General features: G+C 46.3%; 1 protein-coding gene across 1 annotated transcript in view; it reads right to left on the bottom strand.

Moving 5' to 3' along the window:
* LOC129384642 (uncharacterized) overlaps positions 1-16962 on the bottom strand; it is a 149196-nt gene extending 132234 nt beyond the window's left edge. Inside the window, exons 1-2 of the mRNA XM_055070233.2 lie at positions 16800-16962; positions 9942-10012 (exon numbers count right to left, since the gene is read on the bottom strand). Coding sequence (XP_054926208.2) covers positions 9942-10012; positions 16800-16921 — 193 coding nt within the window. The 5' untranslated portion in view covers positions 16922-16962. The remainder of the gene's footprint in view (positions 1-9941; positions 10013-16799) is intronic.
* Positions 16963-17253: the final 291 nt, after the last annotated feature.

The following is a 17253-nucleotide window of genomic DNA, read 5'->3' as shown; positions in this document are numbered from 1 at the left end:
AGCGCCCCTGCGGGGCTACGTGTATTTCATGCTTCAAGCGGCTCTCATTCCATACATCCCTGTGTAGGCCATCGATAGACTATACGACAACATTAAAATCTGGCAGATCCCACGGCCTGTGGGAGTCGATGCTATGCGAAGCAGTGTGCGCGTAGCCTACAAAGTTGATGAAGCGACTGTGAGAGCACTGAGAGGTAGGCAGATGTTTGATGACCTATATGACACACATGTCACGAATTTCACTCATGACATGACCAATCAATTACAGGAGAGCTGTTTAGCGCTAGTTCCCCTAGGATCGTGTCCGCATGGAAACAAAATCCCGGAGAACCGCAGCGGAGTTTAAGCAGGCGTTAAGGACTCTCCATACGTGGGCCGATCCCGAAGATAGTGCAATGCCGGGTCAACCCGCTGCAGCGGTGCAGTTCGCCATTAAGAGACCCACATACACAGCCTCCTTGGTCTTCCTTCACAGATTGGAAGGGCAGCGAGTTTTTATGTTCGTCATGCACTCATATACAATACCAATTTGGTACATACCGAGACGTAGGCGGCTGTTTCAAGACGTACATGACAAGCAAATCATAAATCTCCTGTTATGACCTGTCATTTCTGTTTGTGATACAGTGTTGACATACTATACCAATTATTCTAGATACCAAGTGAACGAAACGACCATGAGAGCACCAAGATGTAGGAGGCTGCTTCATGACCTACATGACACTCGTGTCATGATATCCAAATTATGCCCTATCATTGATGTTGCTGATACGTTCTAGTCATATTATGCCAAATTTGTGCCTGCGAAGTTAACGAAACGACCATGAGAGCACTAAGACGTAGGCGGCTGTGTGATGACTTACGTTAGACGCATGCCATGATATTCATATCACGACCGATTATTATTTTCGTCATACACCCTTTCATACTATGCGTATTTTAGTTGACGAAACGATCATGAGACCTTCAAGGCGTTTAGACAGAGAGACAGAGACAGACAGAGACAGACAAACAAAGACAGACAGACAGAGACAGAGACAGACAGATACAGAGACAGAGACAGACAGATAGACACTGTCAGAGTAGCAACGTTTTACCAAAAAATGCTTTGCATTAGAAGATTAGTCAATGCGCATATGTAAGAGTCGTGTTGCAGTGCTTATATAAGCTTGGAAAGCAACGAAGAAGTGATAATTTGTGAGGCAATGACGCCTAACTGTGCAACAGAGAGCATAAATGTACGTTAAAGTAGCGACACTATAGTTAGGTATGCAAGTGTTCTAGCTAGGGACACATATTTACCTTCCCAGAAATTGTGTGGTGGTGGTAACAACTTTATTAACAATCTGGCAAATTCGTGGCCTGGACCTAGGCCGCCCCCGAAGTGGTCCGGAGATTCTGTCTCCTCGCCGCCTCACGGGCTTGCTGGATGGCCCATAGTTGATTTTCGAGGTTTGAGCTGCGCAACGCGGCCGTCCATCGCGCCGCAGCTTCATCTGGGGAAACTGCTTTTTCTTTGCATATAACCTCACATTCCCAGAGAATGTGTCTAAGAGATGCGTGAGCCCTGCTGGATAGTTTGCAGTTATCTGAGTAGATGTCCGGATATATCCTCCGGAGATGGACGGTGTTGGGGAAGGTCTTTGTTTATAGCTGCCTCCAGTCTACCGCTTGGGCCCTGTCGAGTTTGGGGTTAGTGAGCGGTAAAAACCGCCTTGAGTTTTGATAAAATTTTGTAATATCACATTGAAATTAAAAAGAAGGAAAGCGCTAGATTTAGTAGCAATAATTACGGTGGAAGCTTCCTCATGACGGCCAACGATGATAGGGCAGTTAGCATTAAGCCAATGTAGGGACACACCGCAAAACTGAATACACGTTCATTTACAATGTGAAAGGGAGGGGAGAGTCTATGAAGAACGCTAATCACATCTTCACATACCATAAAGAAAATTTAAATAAACGCGGCTTGCCAACCTCCGGTACTAAAGATTACAGTTTTAGCATCTCTGAAACTTATTGAACTATAGTGTTGTTACATACGGGGATATTTAGGGCGAATTCATTTTCGAACATTTGTACTTGTATGAGTAGCACCGTTAAAATCACCATTAGTATCAGATCAGTGAAGGAGGTTGCACAGGTACTGGGAGAACGAAAAATGCTTGAAGTAAGCAAACAGTGCTATTCATATTATAAAAAAGAGAACGTATTTAGTTTGGGAAGCAGTGGCGTCTTCATGTCGGGGTCTTTCTTGATACCAAAGCGCTACAATTTCGAGGTAGTGGTACACTTATAAGAAGCCGCTGAGTACTGTTCTTGTTAATATGGGCATAGGGTTAGAGGTTCTTAAAGTTTCAGAAGCCTAGAGTTGGTTTAGCTTAGGTATATTCATGGTCTCAGAGCTTAATTAGCTTGCCCACAATTTTGAATCCCATTTCGCGAAATTTTCATTAAACTTTCAAAGTTGTATATTTCGTTGTTCCTCGGCTTGTTAGAACCTAGAGCTTCAATATAAATTTTCTTGGGTAGCCTCAAATCATATGCCGTAATTTTCACACTCAGCCGTAGCGGGATATGTCGGTTGTTTGTTGCATGCTAAACTTGAGCGATTCTTCCGTGTAGTACCGTTCTGCTCCTCCGGTATGGCCATCTGAATCACCGCCGTAAGTGCACACCTTACTCTGTATTCGTGCCAAAACATAAACTGCAATTCTGGGATATTATGGGCCTAAATCTTTGGAATAATCTGGTCACTTGGGGCTCGTCAACGTGCGCCCAATGTACTTTTGTATTTTGCCGCGATCGAAATGCAGCCCCCGCAACCACCACTTTACCCATTGACGCTGTGCTTAGGCGCGCAATGGCAAAGCCACTAAGCAACCACGGTGGGTATCTAAGCAACATCTTTCTCAACAAAGTTCAACGGGTTTAAGAGAAAAATTATGGTGCCAGCACGACGAACACACAGAGTCTGCTTGACAAATAAAAATTGAGATTAATGGTGAAGCGCCGATTTCAATTGCTACTGAATCGATGACTGCGTAGAATGTACAGTCTCGGCTTCTGCCCCGATCTCCTGGGAGCGTGCCTTTGCACTTCACTGATGTGAGAATAAATGGATTCAAACATAGGTTCTGCATGAATTTGCACGCATCTGCACAAATTTATTACTAAGGAGAGTGGTAAGGCGCCTCCTGCGGAAACCAACTTGGCGGCTTTAGTGAAGCGCGTCTTCATGCGCAATAAATGCACCTTTGCCACGGTGGACGTGGGGCATCTCTCCTATATTTGTTGCAAAGGCGAATGACCATCGCCTACGTACCGTCGAGGCTGTACGTCTGGTCAGCGATCGGCCTGTGTTGCGCGTTCCGCTGGCAGCGCCAGGCGTCGTCAGTACAGCTGCAAATTAAAAAAAAAACGTATTGGTATGAGATACTTACAGCTGTGACAAAAAGTTGAAATTATCTTTTATTACAAGCAAGTACCGAGAAACCAAAGCTCTGTTTGGTAATCGAGCTGGTTCCAATGTTTTGGTCTCACTCAGAGCCTTTACAACGGGTCAGCCGGATGCCTAGGTGATGGACAGGATCCGCATCATCGAGGCGCTATAAGTAGCCAATTGATACTTTTTGGCCACGTAATCTAGGCGTGTTCCAATTAGGCATTTGTAAAAGTTTGAGGAAGTTGCTGCGTCGGCGGTATTCACAGTAGATTTTCTCTCCTCTTAATCTTGCCACCCCCCTCCCCCCGTTTCCCTTTCGCAAGTGCAGGGAAGCCAAACGGACTCATAGTTGGGTAACCTCACTGCCTATCATTTACCATATCTCTTTCTCAGGCGTAGAATAAAGGTTAACTTCGTGCCTAAAATGCTGCCTTAAAATTTAGTGCTCTCTATTCACAGGTAAGTGTTGCTCATGCACCTCAGTATGGGAGACCGGAATGACGCATCTATTTCTTGAAAGAAGGAAGGAGGGGCTTCTCAAGAAATGTGGCTTAAATCAATTCTGTGCTGATGTTGACGCTTTGGTCAAGCCAATTTCAACTGATATTTCGTAGAATGCAAGGCCACACGAGTTGAATAGAACCGGCAAGTCATCAACATAAATTGATTAAAGCATACGTTGTGGAATAAATGCACGTGCTAAATTCATTTTTCACAACAACAATGATACAAATAAGTTGCCCACACCCTGGTAACCCAGTATCCTCGATGAATGACCTGGACGGAATATTGCCAGCACTAATATTCTACGTTAGGTTCGACAAATAACTTTCTACTACATTAAGCATATTGCCTCGAAATGCTCGTTTCCGAGAGATGTCGCAAACTTCCGTAGGGCCAGGTGGGGCGTCAAGCGCTTTTGACATCAAGAAACAATGACAGAAAGAACTGTCTTTAAGCAAAAGCTTTACTGATGTAAGACATAATCCGCACGAGGTGGTCAGTTGTGGATCGGCTGTCTTTAAAGCATCATCAAGTAGTTTGTTTAGTTCAAGAAAGTAATAGCCCACGATTAATTCTCTTTTGTAATAGATTAAAGGAGCAGTTTCATGATGAAATAGGCCACTAACTTGCCATAGAAGACGTATCCTAGCCCTGTTTCGAGATGGAGACATAAATAACCTTTTTCGGTGCTATGTAAATTTATATTGTGGTCCACACGGTGTTCAAAACTGGCGATAGAGCAACTTACATATCAGCGTGAATGTGTTTTATTATTGCGTACATAGGCTGATCATTTCCCGGAGCAGACTTCTCACGAGGTATTTAGGACGTTGCACTCTAGGTAGGGCATGAGTGTATGTGATGTTATGTTGATTTCTTTCGAGGAGACTGCTTTACCTCAAGCAGAAAAATTTCGGCTCGTTATCAATAAAGAGGCACCCACAGGAGAAAAAATTACAGCGAGAATCTCGCCAAAGTGGGCGATGTGCATTTTCGTCTCAATATACTATGTGGGATTCAGGAAATTCATCTATAAGGCTCGGAAACTGTTTCGCGAATTTGGTGGTTAGGAGGTATGCAAATGGAGGTGACTTACCAGCCTGTCGAGCAGCAATGTTCGTTCGGATAGCAACAGTTTCAAAGGTCGTTCGGAGTTGTAATTGATAGCAGGGAACTTATTTACTATTATAGCCACACAACCCGACGAAGTGAGACCATCGTCGCGGCCTCTCTTAAAAATGACAATGCCTAGGAAAGTGTGTGTGTAGATATTACGTGTTTCCTGAACACACAGAGCTTTTGAGGATAGATAAATTATGGGTTTCACGTGCCATAGACACGATTTGATTATGGGCAACTCGGGAATAATTTGGTCTACCAGGGGCTCCTTAACGTGCACCTAAACTTGAGCGCACGGGTGTTTTCTCATTTCGCCCGTATCAAAATGCAGCCGCCGTGGTAAGAATTTATTTCCGCGATCTCGTGCTAGCAGCCGAACACCATAGCCACAAAGCAACCACAGCGGTTCGCAGCACTTTTGCACTAAGTTTCTAAATAGGTTGTTTGACGTCATCTAAATTGTGTAGAAGTCTCCTTACATTCCTCTGCAATGTTAGTGTGTACATATTGCAGAATGCATTTGTGCTGCGTGTCTAATATAAGACAGCTAACTTAGCTTACAGAGTCCTTTTGGTTCTATATGACGCAGGGTTACTCTGGGTTATACGGTTCGAAGTGAAACTGTGGTGCCGTTCGACTAGGAATCGTGTTCAGCGCCGTTCTTGGAAGCGGTGGTATGGAAACGCCTCGCCTGGAGTGACAGTATCTTTAAATGCCACACACCTAGAATTTGATGAGGCTTTCTTGGATGGCGCAGCAACGCTGGCTGCACCCGCCGAAGGGCCTAGTTGTCAAACACTGGCCACATTTTTCGTGGGCAAGGCTGCTGCGGCACTGTCCCTTTATACACCGCATCAGCATACCCTATGGTATGGAGAAATGAGCCGTCTTCTTGCGTCTTTTAAATGTATTCACGCGTCTTTGACACCTCTTCACGCGTCTTTGACACCTCTTCACGCGTCTTTGACACCTCTTCACGCGTCTTTGACACCTCTTCACGCGTCTTTGAAACCTCTTCACGCGTCTTTGACACCTCTTCACGCGTCTTTGACACCTCTTCACGCGTCTTTGACGCCTCTTCACGCGTCTTTGACGCCTCTTCACGCGTCTTTGACACCTCTTCACGCGTCTTTGACACCTCTTCACGCGTCTTTGACACCTCTTCACGCGTCTTTGAAACCTCTTCACGCGTCCTTGAAACCTCTTCACGCGTCCTTGAAACCTCTTCACGCGTCTTTGAAACCTCTTCACGCGTCTTTGAAACCTCTTCACACGTCTTTGAAACCTCTTCACACGTCTTTGAAGCCTCTTCACGCGTCTTTGAAGCCTCTTCACGCGTCTTTGAAGCCTCTTCACGCGTCTTTGAAGCCTCTTCATGCGTCTTTGAAGCCTCTTCACGTGTCTTTGAAGCCTCTTCACGTGTCTTTGAAGCCTCTTCACGTGTCTTTGAAGCCTCTTCACACGTCTTTGAAGCCTCTTCACACGTCTTTGAAGTAGACGCTTTCTTTTGCTTTTACAGTAATGATCTATTTTTCTATATTCTATGTGGCATAAAATCGGGAGTGAGAGGCCCGGTCGCCGTCGCAGTTCGCCCAATGGCTGGGTTGCTTTATGTCAAGAAATATGTTGAAATAGTGGCTCACCTCGCGGTGTCTTTCGTAGTGGTCGATAGTTTCTCGATGCCAGCATGGCTCGTTCTGGGCCAGGCGTGATCGGCACTAGCGGTGGACACAACAGGTGCGTAGTTCGTGCTTCCGCTGTCAGGGGCATCTGCACGGCCAAAAAAAAACAGCAGAGGCGTTTACTCGTCGCTGTGAAGAGGTTATTCAAAGAGCATGAAATATAAACGGTGGCATGAAAACGTTTTAGTTGGGCTTTAGGGATAGGGAAGGCTGGCTGCTTGTTGGCGTGTGCAGTGCACTTTTTCTATCCGGAAATCTGGAATTCAGAGCTCAGTGCACGAAAAAAATTCACATTGACGTAAGAGACAATCATGTTGAAATTAATGGAGTGTTAATTTTTCTAAAAATAAATACGCTGCAAACAATACAGCAGATTAGAACACGACCATTTTCTATGCGAAAGGCGACAGGTCGTATTCTTTCAGTGCGCTACAAAGGTCAAACCTACTCTTTCCAATTTTAAGCAAGAGGTGTGTTCGATACTTCATTAAGGTCGCAAAGAAACGTATGTTAAAATCAATAAGCAGGCTTTGGCACACGCCAAACTTCCCTTTACCAAGAAGGACGCCTCTCGTTATTGCAAAGCTGCTTAGTTAGCAACGCGCGAAAGGAAAGTTCAGCTCGGAGGCTTCTGTCTAAGTGCGTGGGGGCAGGGATATTGTTTTTCTCGGTCACGCTTGCACCAGATTAGGTGCAGGCCATCGAATGTGAAAAACAAAGGATGAAATCTTGTAACTCCCATAAACAAACCTATTGTTGCGACGGTGAGTGTTTATATAAGAAGTATTGAATGCGCTAAAATTTGTAAGAAAAGAATATGAAGCTTGCAACTGTGTAATTGAGCAATAAAAACGATATGATAATTCTGAAATGTAAATTGGCTAATACCCGTAAATTGAGAAAAATGATACGCAGCGGTCTGAACTTTCCCACAATGTTAGAGCTAGGAATTTCGAAAACTGCCCGGAAACATTTGTAATTTCTGTAAATTGTAAATTCATAAATCAAACTCGGCCGCTTTACATATTCTATATCTTGCGGTTCACAGGACTGCTGTACTAAATTACTAAATTGCGTAGGTTGTGTTTCAAATTTTGGGGTACTTGTCAATTTCCGGGAATTCTGCATTACCATCCAGGCCCTAAATGTGTAATTCCCTTACTGTAGTCACTAGAACATTCTCAAATGGAACGAACATCGTTCATGTCAGTCTAAGAGGTTACTAAAAGCATCTTGGCATTTTACATGTTGAGCGTGAAAATTCCAAATGTTTCCCGAGCCGAAGCTTCCTTTTAAAAAAAATTGTTTCGAAAGCTTAGGTGGGGCAGCGAAAGGATGACTGCCTAATGATGTCACCAACCAGCATGTTGACGCTTTCATTACTTTTGTACCCCGATTTGCACTAACTTGTATATGTCAACGGGTTGTGTGCAAAAGTGCACCTACAGGTTCTGCATATCACCTATTCATTTAGCAGAAGACAGCCTGATCGGGTCCTGGACGAAGTAAGAGTTGACAGAACAAGCCTAAAAACTCCAAGCTTGAATAGCCAGGAAAATCATGTCATGATGAGATAAATGCAAGCTTAAACCGACAGTGAACTATTCTTACAAAGCCTGGCTATCCTATGCATATATTTACCTACGTCTGTACCTGAAGTTCCTGAGAATGCATCTACAGTTAGCAGTGCATGTTTGGCAACTAATTGTAAACAAAAATGGCTGTGATCCACTGCACGCCTTCGAGACCTTTCACACTGATTAAGATAGGCCACCCTATGCGCATATGTGAGGGTCGTGTTGCGGGTATCTGATAAGATGGGAAGACTTGCAGAATTAAAGGTTGACAGGGCAGTATCGTTGGATAAAGTAACAGCAGCAATCTCGCCACGCTCTGGCAAACATAATGACCGCGTGTTTTCCAGAATACTAATAACGTATGGCTGGTTTTTCGTAAGGTACACAGAGAGCTGTCTTAAAGTCCTCTCACCAGGTGGGGCTGTTGTAAATACAAAAGCACAACTCGTAAATTAAGTGCTGGCTACCGCGTGTGAAACGTATAAGCGGCTGCGTGGCAGGAAACAGTTGCAATTTTCAGCAGTAGGCCACGTGCCCTTCATCTGGAAGGTGCTAAGCACGAGGTTGCGGGATCGAATCCCGGTCACGGCGGCCGCATTCCGATGGGGGCAAAATGAGAAAACACCCGTGTACTTATATTTAGGTTCACGTTAAAGAACCCCAGGTGGTCAAAATTTCCGCAGTCCTCCACTACGGCGTGCCTCATAATCAGAAAGTGGTTTTGGCACATAAAATCACATAATTTTTTTTTTCATCAGGAAAGAGCCGAGCTTTGAGAGAGCCGGTCAAGGTCCCGCTAACAAATGTATCTGTGCAATGCGAACTGCTTGCAGCGACGCTGACTACTGCACTGGAATTTGGTTTATCATCCAATGACGGAATGCTCACAAACAGATGTGTCATACGACGAAAACGTATAGGAATAAATAATAGAGCAGGGGCTCGTCACGTTAACATGACGTAGGCCCTTTGCGGAGAAGGCAAGGAAGCAACGCCGCTTGAGGACGCCATTCGAGGCAGAGAGGGAGACTGTTTGGAAGCAGTAACACTAGCCTGCTGACGGCACAGTAGCACGACAGCTCCATGTCATCTATCCCCTCCCATAACGAATGCACTTGAATGATTGTATAACCGAAACACTCCCTTGACGGCGCATTGGCAATTTCCAGCGTAAAATTTAAATTTGCATTGGCGAGCGGTAAGAGGCCCTTCAATGACAAGATCTTCTAGGTAGCATTAAGCGTGAAGTATAAAACATGCACTTGACTTGCCACGCATTGGTAAGCTCGTTACTCTGACCCCATTTGTACACGACATCCAAGGCATATCGAGAAGCGTTCATTACCTTTACGAATGAATCCATCGTGTTGAAAATGAACTCATTAGAAGCTTGAGGCACGTAGAATACGCGCAGTGTTGACTCTGTTAGCGCTCAATTCATCTGCATGAATTTCACACTAGGACTGCACATCAACTGACCTAGTGACGCTAGTAAGGCGTCCGTATGACCAATAAATGCACTGCCCTCATGATCGATGGAAATGCTGCCTCCTGTGGGCTTTGTTCAGCATGTCCGCGAGTGGTATCGATGGTTAAAGGCCAGGCCGTACGTACCATTGACGTCACTGGCATCGGTCTGGCGGTTCAACGCCTTCAACGCGTCATTGATGTACTCGTCAATATACCTGAAATGAGACATGCATATTGGCGTTTGCTCGGTGCTCCTAGTTACGGCAGAATATACCTGAAGAGTGTTTTTGCCAAACAGAATTTCGAACAAGGGAAGTTCTTTGTTAATTAAGGTAAAACCTGTATTGGATCATTTTATCAAAAGTATAACTTGCTGGCTGGCATAGGTGAACGGCGCACTCTTAAATTGCGTAATTTTTTAAATCATGACATGAAGCGTGAAATATAGGAAAACAACGAATGATGCTAGAACCAAGTTAGGAAGATGCTAAGTTGCAAAATTACGATATAATTATGCAGTGCCATCCCCTTCAAGGCGCCCATTTTAGACTACGTGCGTATAGCTCTACGACGTCATGCGAGTCAACTGGAAAGCGCTAGTCATACACATTGTGACAGGATGGCCGCACCATGAGTAGCGTGCGGAAATGGAGCACGGGAGCTTAAAATTTTGCTTTGGGTAACGCAAGATTATGTTAGGTTTGGCTGCATTATATTAGCTTTCGTACAAGGACCATGCCAGTCGGCCGAATCAGTCGCCCAGCCGCGTCCGCAACAGCTGTGCCAGCGTGCGACCACGCATCTTTAGATTTGCAGTCGGCAACTGTTCTCGCCATTTCACGATTACCTTCGCACGCTCTGCCGACGCGGCCGTTCGCAGTCGCGCCAGAATGACGTGGCCATCGCGGAGTCCCGGTAGTGCTTTCCGATTTACTTAAACATTTCCTAAAAATGAACACGGCGTTCACTCCAAAGACATATGGCGTTTTTCTTCAGGCACACCTTTTATATTTCCTGAAAATCAAGTAAAAGCGAAAATTTCAGTAGTGTTCTCACTTGGACACACATCTCTTGCGTGTTTAGCAAATGGTACTATTTGTGCGATATTTCGTGAGGCTCCTGGAGTGTGCTCACTCGACCACCAAATGAAGTTTGACGTACTGTTTTATTTTCTTATATCCTTGCGTTTGACGTTTCAAAAGCCTAATCTCGCTATGACGAACACTTGGACAGGTCACGGAATGTAGTTTCTCCAAAAGGGTTTCGCTAATGCGCACGTAAATCCAAGTTACGGAGCCTTATTGCGTTTCACAGTGACTGGTGAAATGCCACTGCGCCTGGTATATTACCCGTGATGTCCAACTAAGCAGCTCAACATCCCAGCCAATGGGCTATTGCTACAAATGTGCGATGCCGTGATCAAAGGCAAGCTAAATTTATATATATATATATATATATATATATATATATATATATTATATATATATAATGTTACGAATGATCTTTATTTACAGGGTGAAACGAGGTCCACGAGGAAGCCACAGGCGACGCCCAGAGTACCCCGAGATCACGTGCGCCTACCCTACTTCTTTCTTTACTTTAATCGCGCAGTGCTGCGACATTTTGCCCGGGGGCAGACGAAGCTCGCTGAGCGAGTTAAAGGGACCTGTGATGGTACTGCTTGAGTCTGGCCACGTTAACAACTTGCGTCGCACGTAAACGCCGATTACTTGCCATCACTTTGGTGACGACATGGTTCACATCACTCAAGCGGCTGAGTATGACAAATGGTCTGGTTTAAGTGGCGAGAAATTTGCGGTACAATTCCTTTTTGCGAACAGGTGTCCACAACCAAACAATCACCGGGAATAAAGGTGACGGGGATATGCCGCGCATCAACGCAAATCCAGCTTGCTGTTGCCTTGTGAGGACAACGTCCTACGATGCGCCAGTCGACGTGCTTCCGCCGCACGACAGAGTTTGGGCGATGGGAGGATATTCTTGGCACGATAAAATTAGAACAGTGTCCAGAAAGCTCTTGGAGCGCGTGCATACAGCAAAAAGAACGGCGCATATCCAGTAACTTCGTGCTTGGCACTATTATTCGCGTACGTTACAAAATGTAAGACGGTGTCCAAATTCTTGTGGTAAGCAGCGACATACATTGATAACATGTTGGTAAGGGTTCGATTCGCAAGCTCCGTGAGGCCAGTGGTTTGCGGGTTGTAAGGAGTGGAATGACGATATGCAGAACCACAAAGCCGTAAAAGTTTTTCAGTGACGTCGGCGGTGAGTTGCTGTCCACGGTCACTGATGACAGCCCGGGCAGCGCCGTCACGGAGTATGACGTGATGCAACAAAAATAAAGAGACATCTGTTGCAGTGGCAAATGGAAGTGCCGCCGTTTCAATGTAGCGAGTAAGGTAATCTACGCATACTCTAATCCAGCGGTAGCCAGATGACGTCTTTGAGAGCGTGCGAAGCAAGTCGATGCCGACTTTTTCGAAGCGTAACGTTGGTGGCCAAACTGGTTGCGAATAGCCTGCTGTAGCCGTCGTTGTTTGCTTGTGGCGCTAGCAAACAGTACAGCTGGCGACACACAGCTTCGTTGTTTTCCAGAGCTTCGGCCATAAAAATCTGTGGAAGTCGGTTTAGTTTGCGTGCAAAGCCAAGGTGCCCGGACGTGGTATCGTCATGCATGGAAGGAAGGAAAGCAGGGCGCAGGTTTTCGGGCACAACTAGAAGCAATGGAGCACCATCAGCCAAGGAGGAGGAGGAAGGAACTTTATTGTGTGCCCTGCGAGTTGGTGGAGAGGGCTAAAGGCCCCGCCCAGGTGACGGTCAGGAGTTCGTGGGTTCTGGCGGCATCCTCGGCCCGCTGGACGGCCCATAGTTGGTCCTCGAGGGCGGGGTGGAGCAGCGCGGCTTCCCAGCGCGTGCGAAGGCTGCTGCTAGGGGCCGCGTTTTCTTTATTGTTATTTATCCCTCGGCATTCCCATAATATATGCTCCAGAGTGGCTCTGGATTCGCTTGTTTTGCATTTGTCCGTAGGATATACATCCCAATATATGATGTGCGAGAGCGCAGGATTCGGATACGTCCTAGTTTGTAACTGCCGCCATGCGACAGACTGCTTTTTTGTCAATTTTGCGTGAGGTCGCGGGAATATGCACCTCTGTAAACTATACTGTTTCGTAATGTCGTTATATGTTGTCATTCGGTCCTCCCACTCCCACTCGTTTACCGCACGGTCACGTCCGGAGGGTGTCGGGGCGTCACTTGCGACTGCGGCTCAGTCCGTAAGCCCTCGAGCCGCGTCGTGTGCCGCCTCGTTGTTGCCGTCCTCCGCGAGAGTGTGAGCGGATGCCCAGGTGATGTATATCTTGTAATTTTGGCCTCCCGCAAAAAAAAAAAAAAGAATGCGTAGTGCCTCCGGGGAGATTCGGCCGTCGGCAAAGTTTCTTATTGCCGTCTGAGAGTCGCTGACTATCACGGTTGCGTTAGTCTGAGCTACTGCGAGCGCTATGGCTACTTCATCTATCTGCACGTCTTGCACTGTTTCTCCCTATCGATTACGGCTGCCGTAAACACCCGTTTGCGACTGTATCGAGCCGCGTCTTCGAAAACTGCGTCCTTGTCGCTGCCGAATTTCTTCTGTATTTGCTTCGCTCTGTTCTCTCTTCTGTCCTTATTGTGTTCTGGGTGCATGTTCTTTGGTATGGGGGGTATTACCAATCTTTCCTTCGTCTCTCTCGGGATGTCCACCTTGACACCGTGCTGTGTGTGGTAACCTATGTCTAATCTCTCTAGGATGTGTCTGCCTGCTCTTGTCTTAGAGAGGCGTTCATATTGTGCCGTACGTTGCGCTTCAATGAGCTCGTCTATCGTGTTGTGTAGGCCTAATTGCAGCAACTTGTCCGTGCTGGTGCTGATCGGTAGTCCTATGGCTAGTTTGTATATTTTCCGAATGAGGCATTCTAGTTTGCTCTTTTCCGCGACCTGCCATTTTATATACGGCGCCACGTATACTATTCTACTTATTACGAAGGTCTGTATTAACCTGATCGTGTTTTCCTCTTTCATTCCGCTGTGTTTATTTGTTATCCTTCTGATTAGCCTCATGATTTGCGCTACAGTTCCCTCGAGTCTTCTGAGGGTTTCTCCGTTGTTGCCCTTGGCTTAAATGAGGAGCCCCAATACCCCGATCCTATCGACCTTGGGTATGGGTTTCCCATCGGCCGTTTTTAACTATATCTCCTCTCTATGGGTGAGAGCTTCCCTGTAGTTGCCTTGTTTGCGACCTCTGCGAGTCAACTAAGTTATTTTTATTTTTTTTTGCACAACAAACCACTACGAAAAGTGAACGGTGTTGTTCCTGCTGGCTGACATGCAGCTGCCCGTAGGGTTTTCAAGGTAAGGTCGCAAAGTTGGTTGCTCTCGAAGGTACCCAGGTCTGGAAAGTCGGAAGAGATGGAAACTAGGTAGTCATCGAAGTCATTATGCTCAGCATTAGTGTGTGGCAAAGGGAGACGGGATAGGCAGTCAGCGTCCGCGTGACAGCGTCTGCTCTTGTAGTTAACGGAAACGCTGTACTCTTGAAGGTGCAAAGCCCAGCGGGCCAACCAGCCTGATGGGTCACGCAGCCCAACGAGCAAACAGAGTGAATGATGGTCAGTCACTATCGTGAATGCGCGGCCACGTACATACGGGCGGAACTTCTGAATGGCGAGGATGACTGCCAGACAGTCGAGTTCAGTAACGGTGTAGTTTGTCTCCGCTATTGTAAGTGCTCGACTAGCGTAGGCAACCTAATGCTCAAGGCCACCGCAGAGCTGAGCAAGCACAGTGCCAACACCCACACCGCTGGCGTCAGTATGCAGCTCAGTTGACGCCTCCGGATCAAAATGCCGTAGAACCGGTCGAGATGTCAACAAAAATTTCAGCTGCTGAAACGCCGACTCGCAGTTAGCAGTCCTCAAGTATTTGTGAAGGAGTGAGTGAGAAGGAGTGACGTGAGGGGGAGAGGGAAGCTGTGCGAAATTCTTGATCAAATGCCGGAAATATGAGCAAAAGCCCAAAAGCTTCGCAGATCTTTCGCCGTGTGTGGCTGTTGGAAGTCGCGAACCACAGCTATCTTTTGAGGGTCTGGTCGTATGCCATCTTTGTCGACCAGAAAGCCTAGTACGAGGGCTTGACACTCACCGAGATGGCATTTCTTCGAGCTTAAAATAAGGCGAGCTTGCTGGATACAGTCAAGAACACCGACAGGCGCTGATTGTGCTCGTGTAATTTCCGGCAGTAGATAATGACGCCGTCTAAATAGCACATGAAAATTTCCCATTTGAGTCCGTGGAGTGCGGTATCCATAAATCGCTCGAATGTCGCTGGAGCGTTGCATAGGCCAAAGGGCATAACGTTGAACTCAAAGAGGCCGTCAGTTGTGACGAAGGCGGTCTTCTTGTCTGAGGGGTGCATGGGAATTTGCCAATATCCTGACCGTAAATCAACAAGAGAAATACGACGCGGAGTGGAGGTAGTCGATGACGTCGTCTATTCGTGGCAGGGGGCACACGTCTTTCTTTGTGACAGTATTTAGGCGGCGATAGTCCACACAGAATCTTCACGAGTTTTTTTTTTACTAGGATCACAGGAGCAGCCCAAGGTCTACATGATTCCTGGATCACTCCTTTCTGTAACATTTATTTGACCTGCTCGGCGACGACTTTTCTCTCTGAAGGTGAAACGCGATAGGGCTTCTGACGAATTGGCGTCGCTTGCCCTGTATGGAAGTGGTGTTGCGTACGAGACGCCGGTGGTGTATGGGACGCTCGTTGGCCTTGAGCAAAATCAAACAATGTGGCGTAGTGAGCGAGCACTCCTTCAAGCAGACACTGCTCACTAGAAGACAGCGACTTGTTAATAATGCGCTTAAAGTCAGCAGAATTATCATGGTTGGAATCGCGCTTGGATTTCTTTTCGGAAGTTTACATTTCGACCGTTCCAACGCTGACAATGGCTTGTTCGTCAAAACTTGCCAGTTTAAGTCCTAGCGGCAATGTTATGGATTGGGTTGAAACGTTCAGTGTCCACAAACGAGTACAACAATCAGTGGTGACAACAAGGGCGCGAGGGAATATCACATTTTTATTTTGAGCGTATTGTCATAATCGGGCTCGGCTTAACCACTATAAGAACCTGTCCGAGGGCCAGAATTATTGACAGGTTCAAACATTTCGGTCTGAGGGGACAAACACACACCTTGCGACACGGCGAGAACGTCGGCGGCATCACTGGTGTTATCTGTCGTTGAAGTTTTCACGTCACGGCGAAAAGAAATCGCGCCACTTCCACAATCCAAAGTTGCCCCCCACTCACGCAAGAAATAAATTCCTAAAATAATGTCATGCTTTGTACGTGCAAGAACAGTAAATTCACTTCTAGGTGTTTGGTCCGCTATCGTAACTGAAACAGAACAAAACCCTAGTGGGCGTAACAAAATAAATGGGGGTTTCTTCAAAGTTCAGCACGCAGGACCCGACGTAACATACGCAGGAAAGAGACGACGAGCTTTTAGGGAGACTTATTTACTGAACGCTTTCGGCTGGTGCACCAGCCTTCGTCAGAGTACAGTAAGGTACTCTGAAGGAAAGTGCTCTGCATAGTACAGAGAGTACAGTAAAGTACTCTGACGAAAGCTGGTCCACCAGCCAAATGTGCAGTAAGTCTTCCTAAAAGGTCGTCGTCTCATTCCTGCGTGTATATATATATATATATATATATATATATATATATATATATATATGGATAGATACCTTGATCGAAAAACAGGAGGCACTTCTCTTTATCATGGACATAAACAGCCGCAGCCGCACCGAATCGAATTATTCCTCGAAAACGCCCACTTCGATGTGGAAACAAACGTATAACTGTTAAAGTCTGTATTTCAGGTTGTTTCTACGGCTGACAATATCCAACGAAACTTTCCCAAGCGGGAATACTCACGCAGGGTAATCGACGCAAGTGCCTGAGGCTCCCTCGCCGCCTTCACGGCTTGTACCCGGGGTTGCTTCTTCGATGAAGGCAAACGCGGGAGGCGTGTGCCCACCGCTTCTTTGTTCAGTCATGCCTGGTGACGACGCTCCGGAGCACTAGCGTCTTTCTGAGACAGAACGTTCCTGAATGATCGCGCATGCGCAGTTTGGGCGAAGCATGAGAGAACCAGTAAAACGGCGGGCACTTGGGCAACTCGAATGAAATTATAAAACCCATCTGGAAAAAAGAGACGATAGAGTGCGCCACTATGTCGACGCTAAATTGCTAATATATTGAACACAAAACAAGGCGCCCCAGTGACCTGTGCTGAATTGACACCAAATCATCAAAGCAAACTTAAGCAAAGCCCACGCCCAGCCAAAAGCCGTAGATACGAACATGTGTTTATTATTATTTCTTTCTT

The sequence above is a fragment of the Dermacentor andersoni genome, chromosome 5 (assembly GCF_023375885.2).
Source record: "Dermacentor andersoni chromosome 5, qqDerAnde1_hic_scaffold, whole genome shotgun sequence".
NCBI lineage: Eukaryota > Metazoa > Arthropoda > Arachnida > Ixodida > Ixodidae > Dermacentor > Dermacentor andersoni.
The sequence above is the reverse complement of the archived record's forward strand: the minus strand, read 5'-3'. Positions and strand labels throughout refer to the sequence as shown.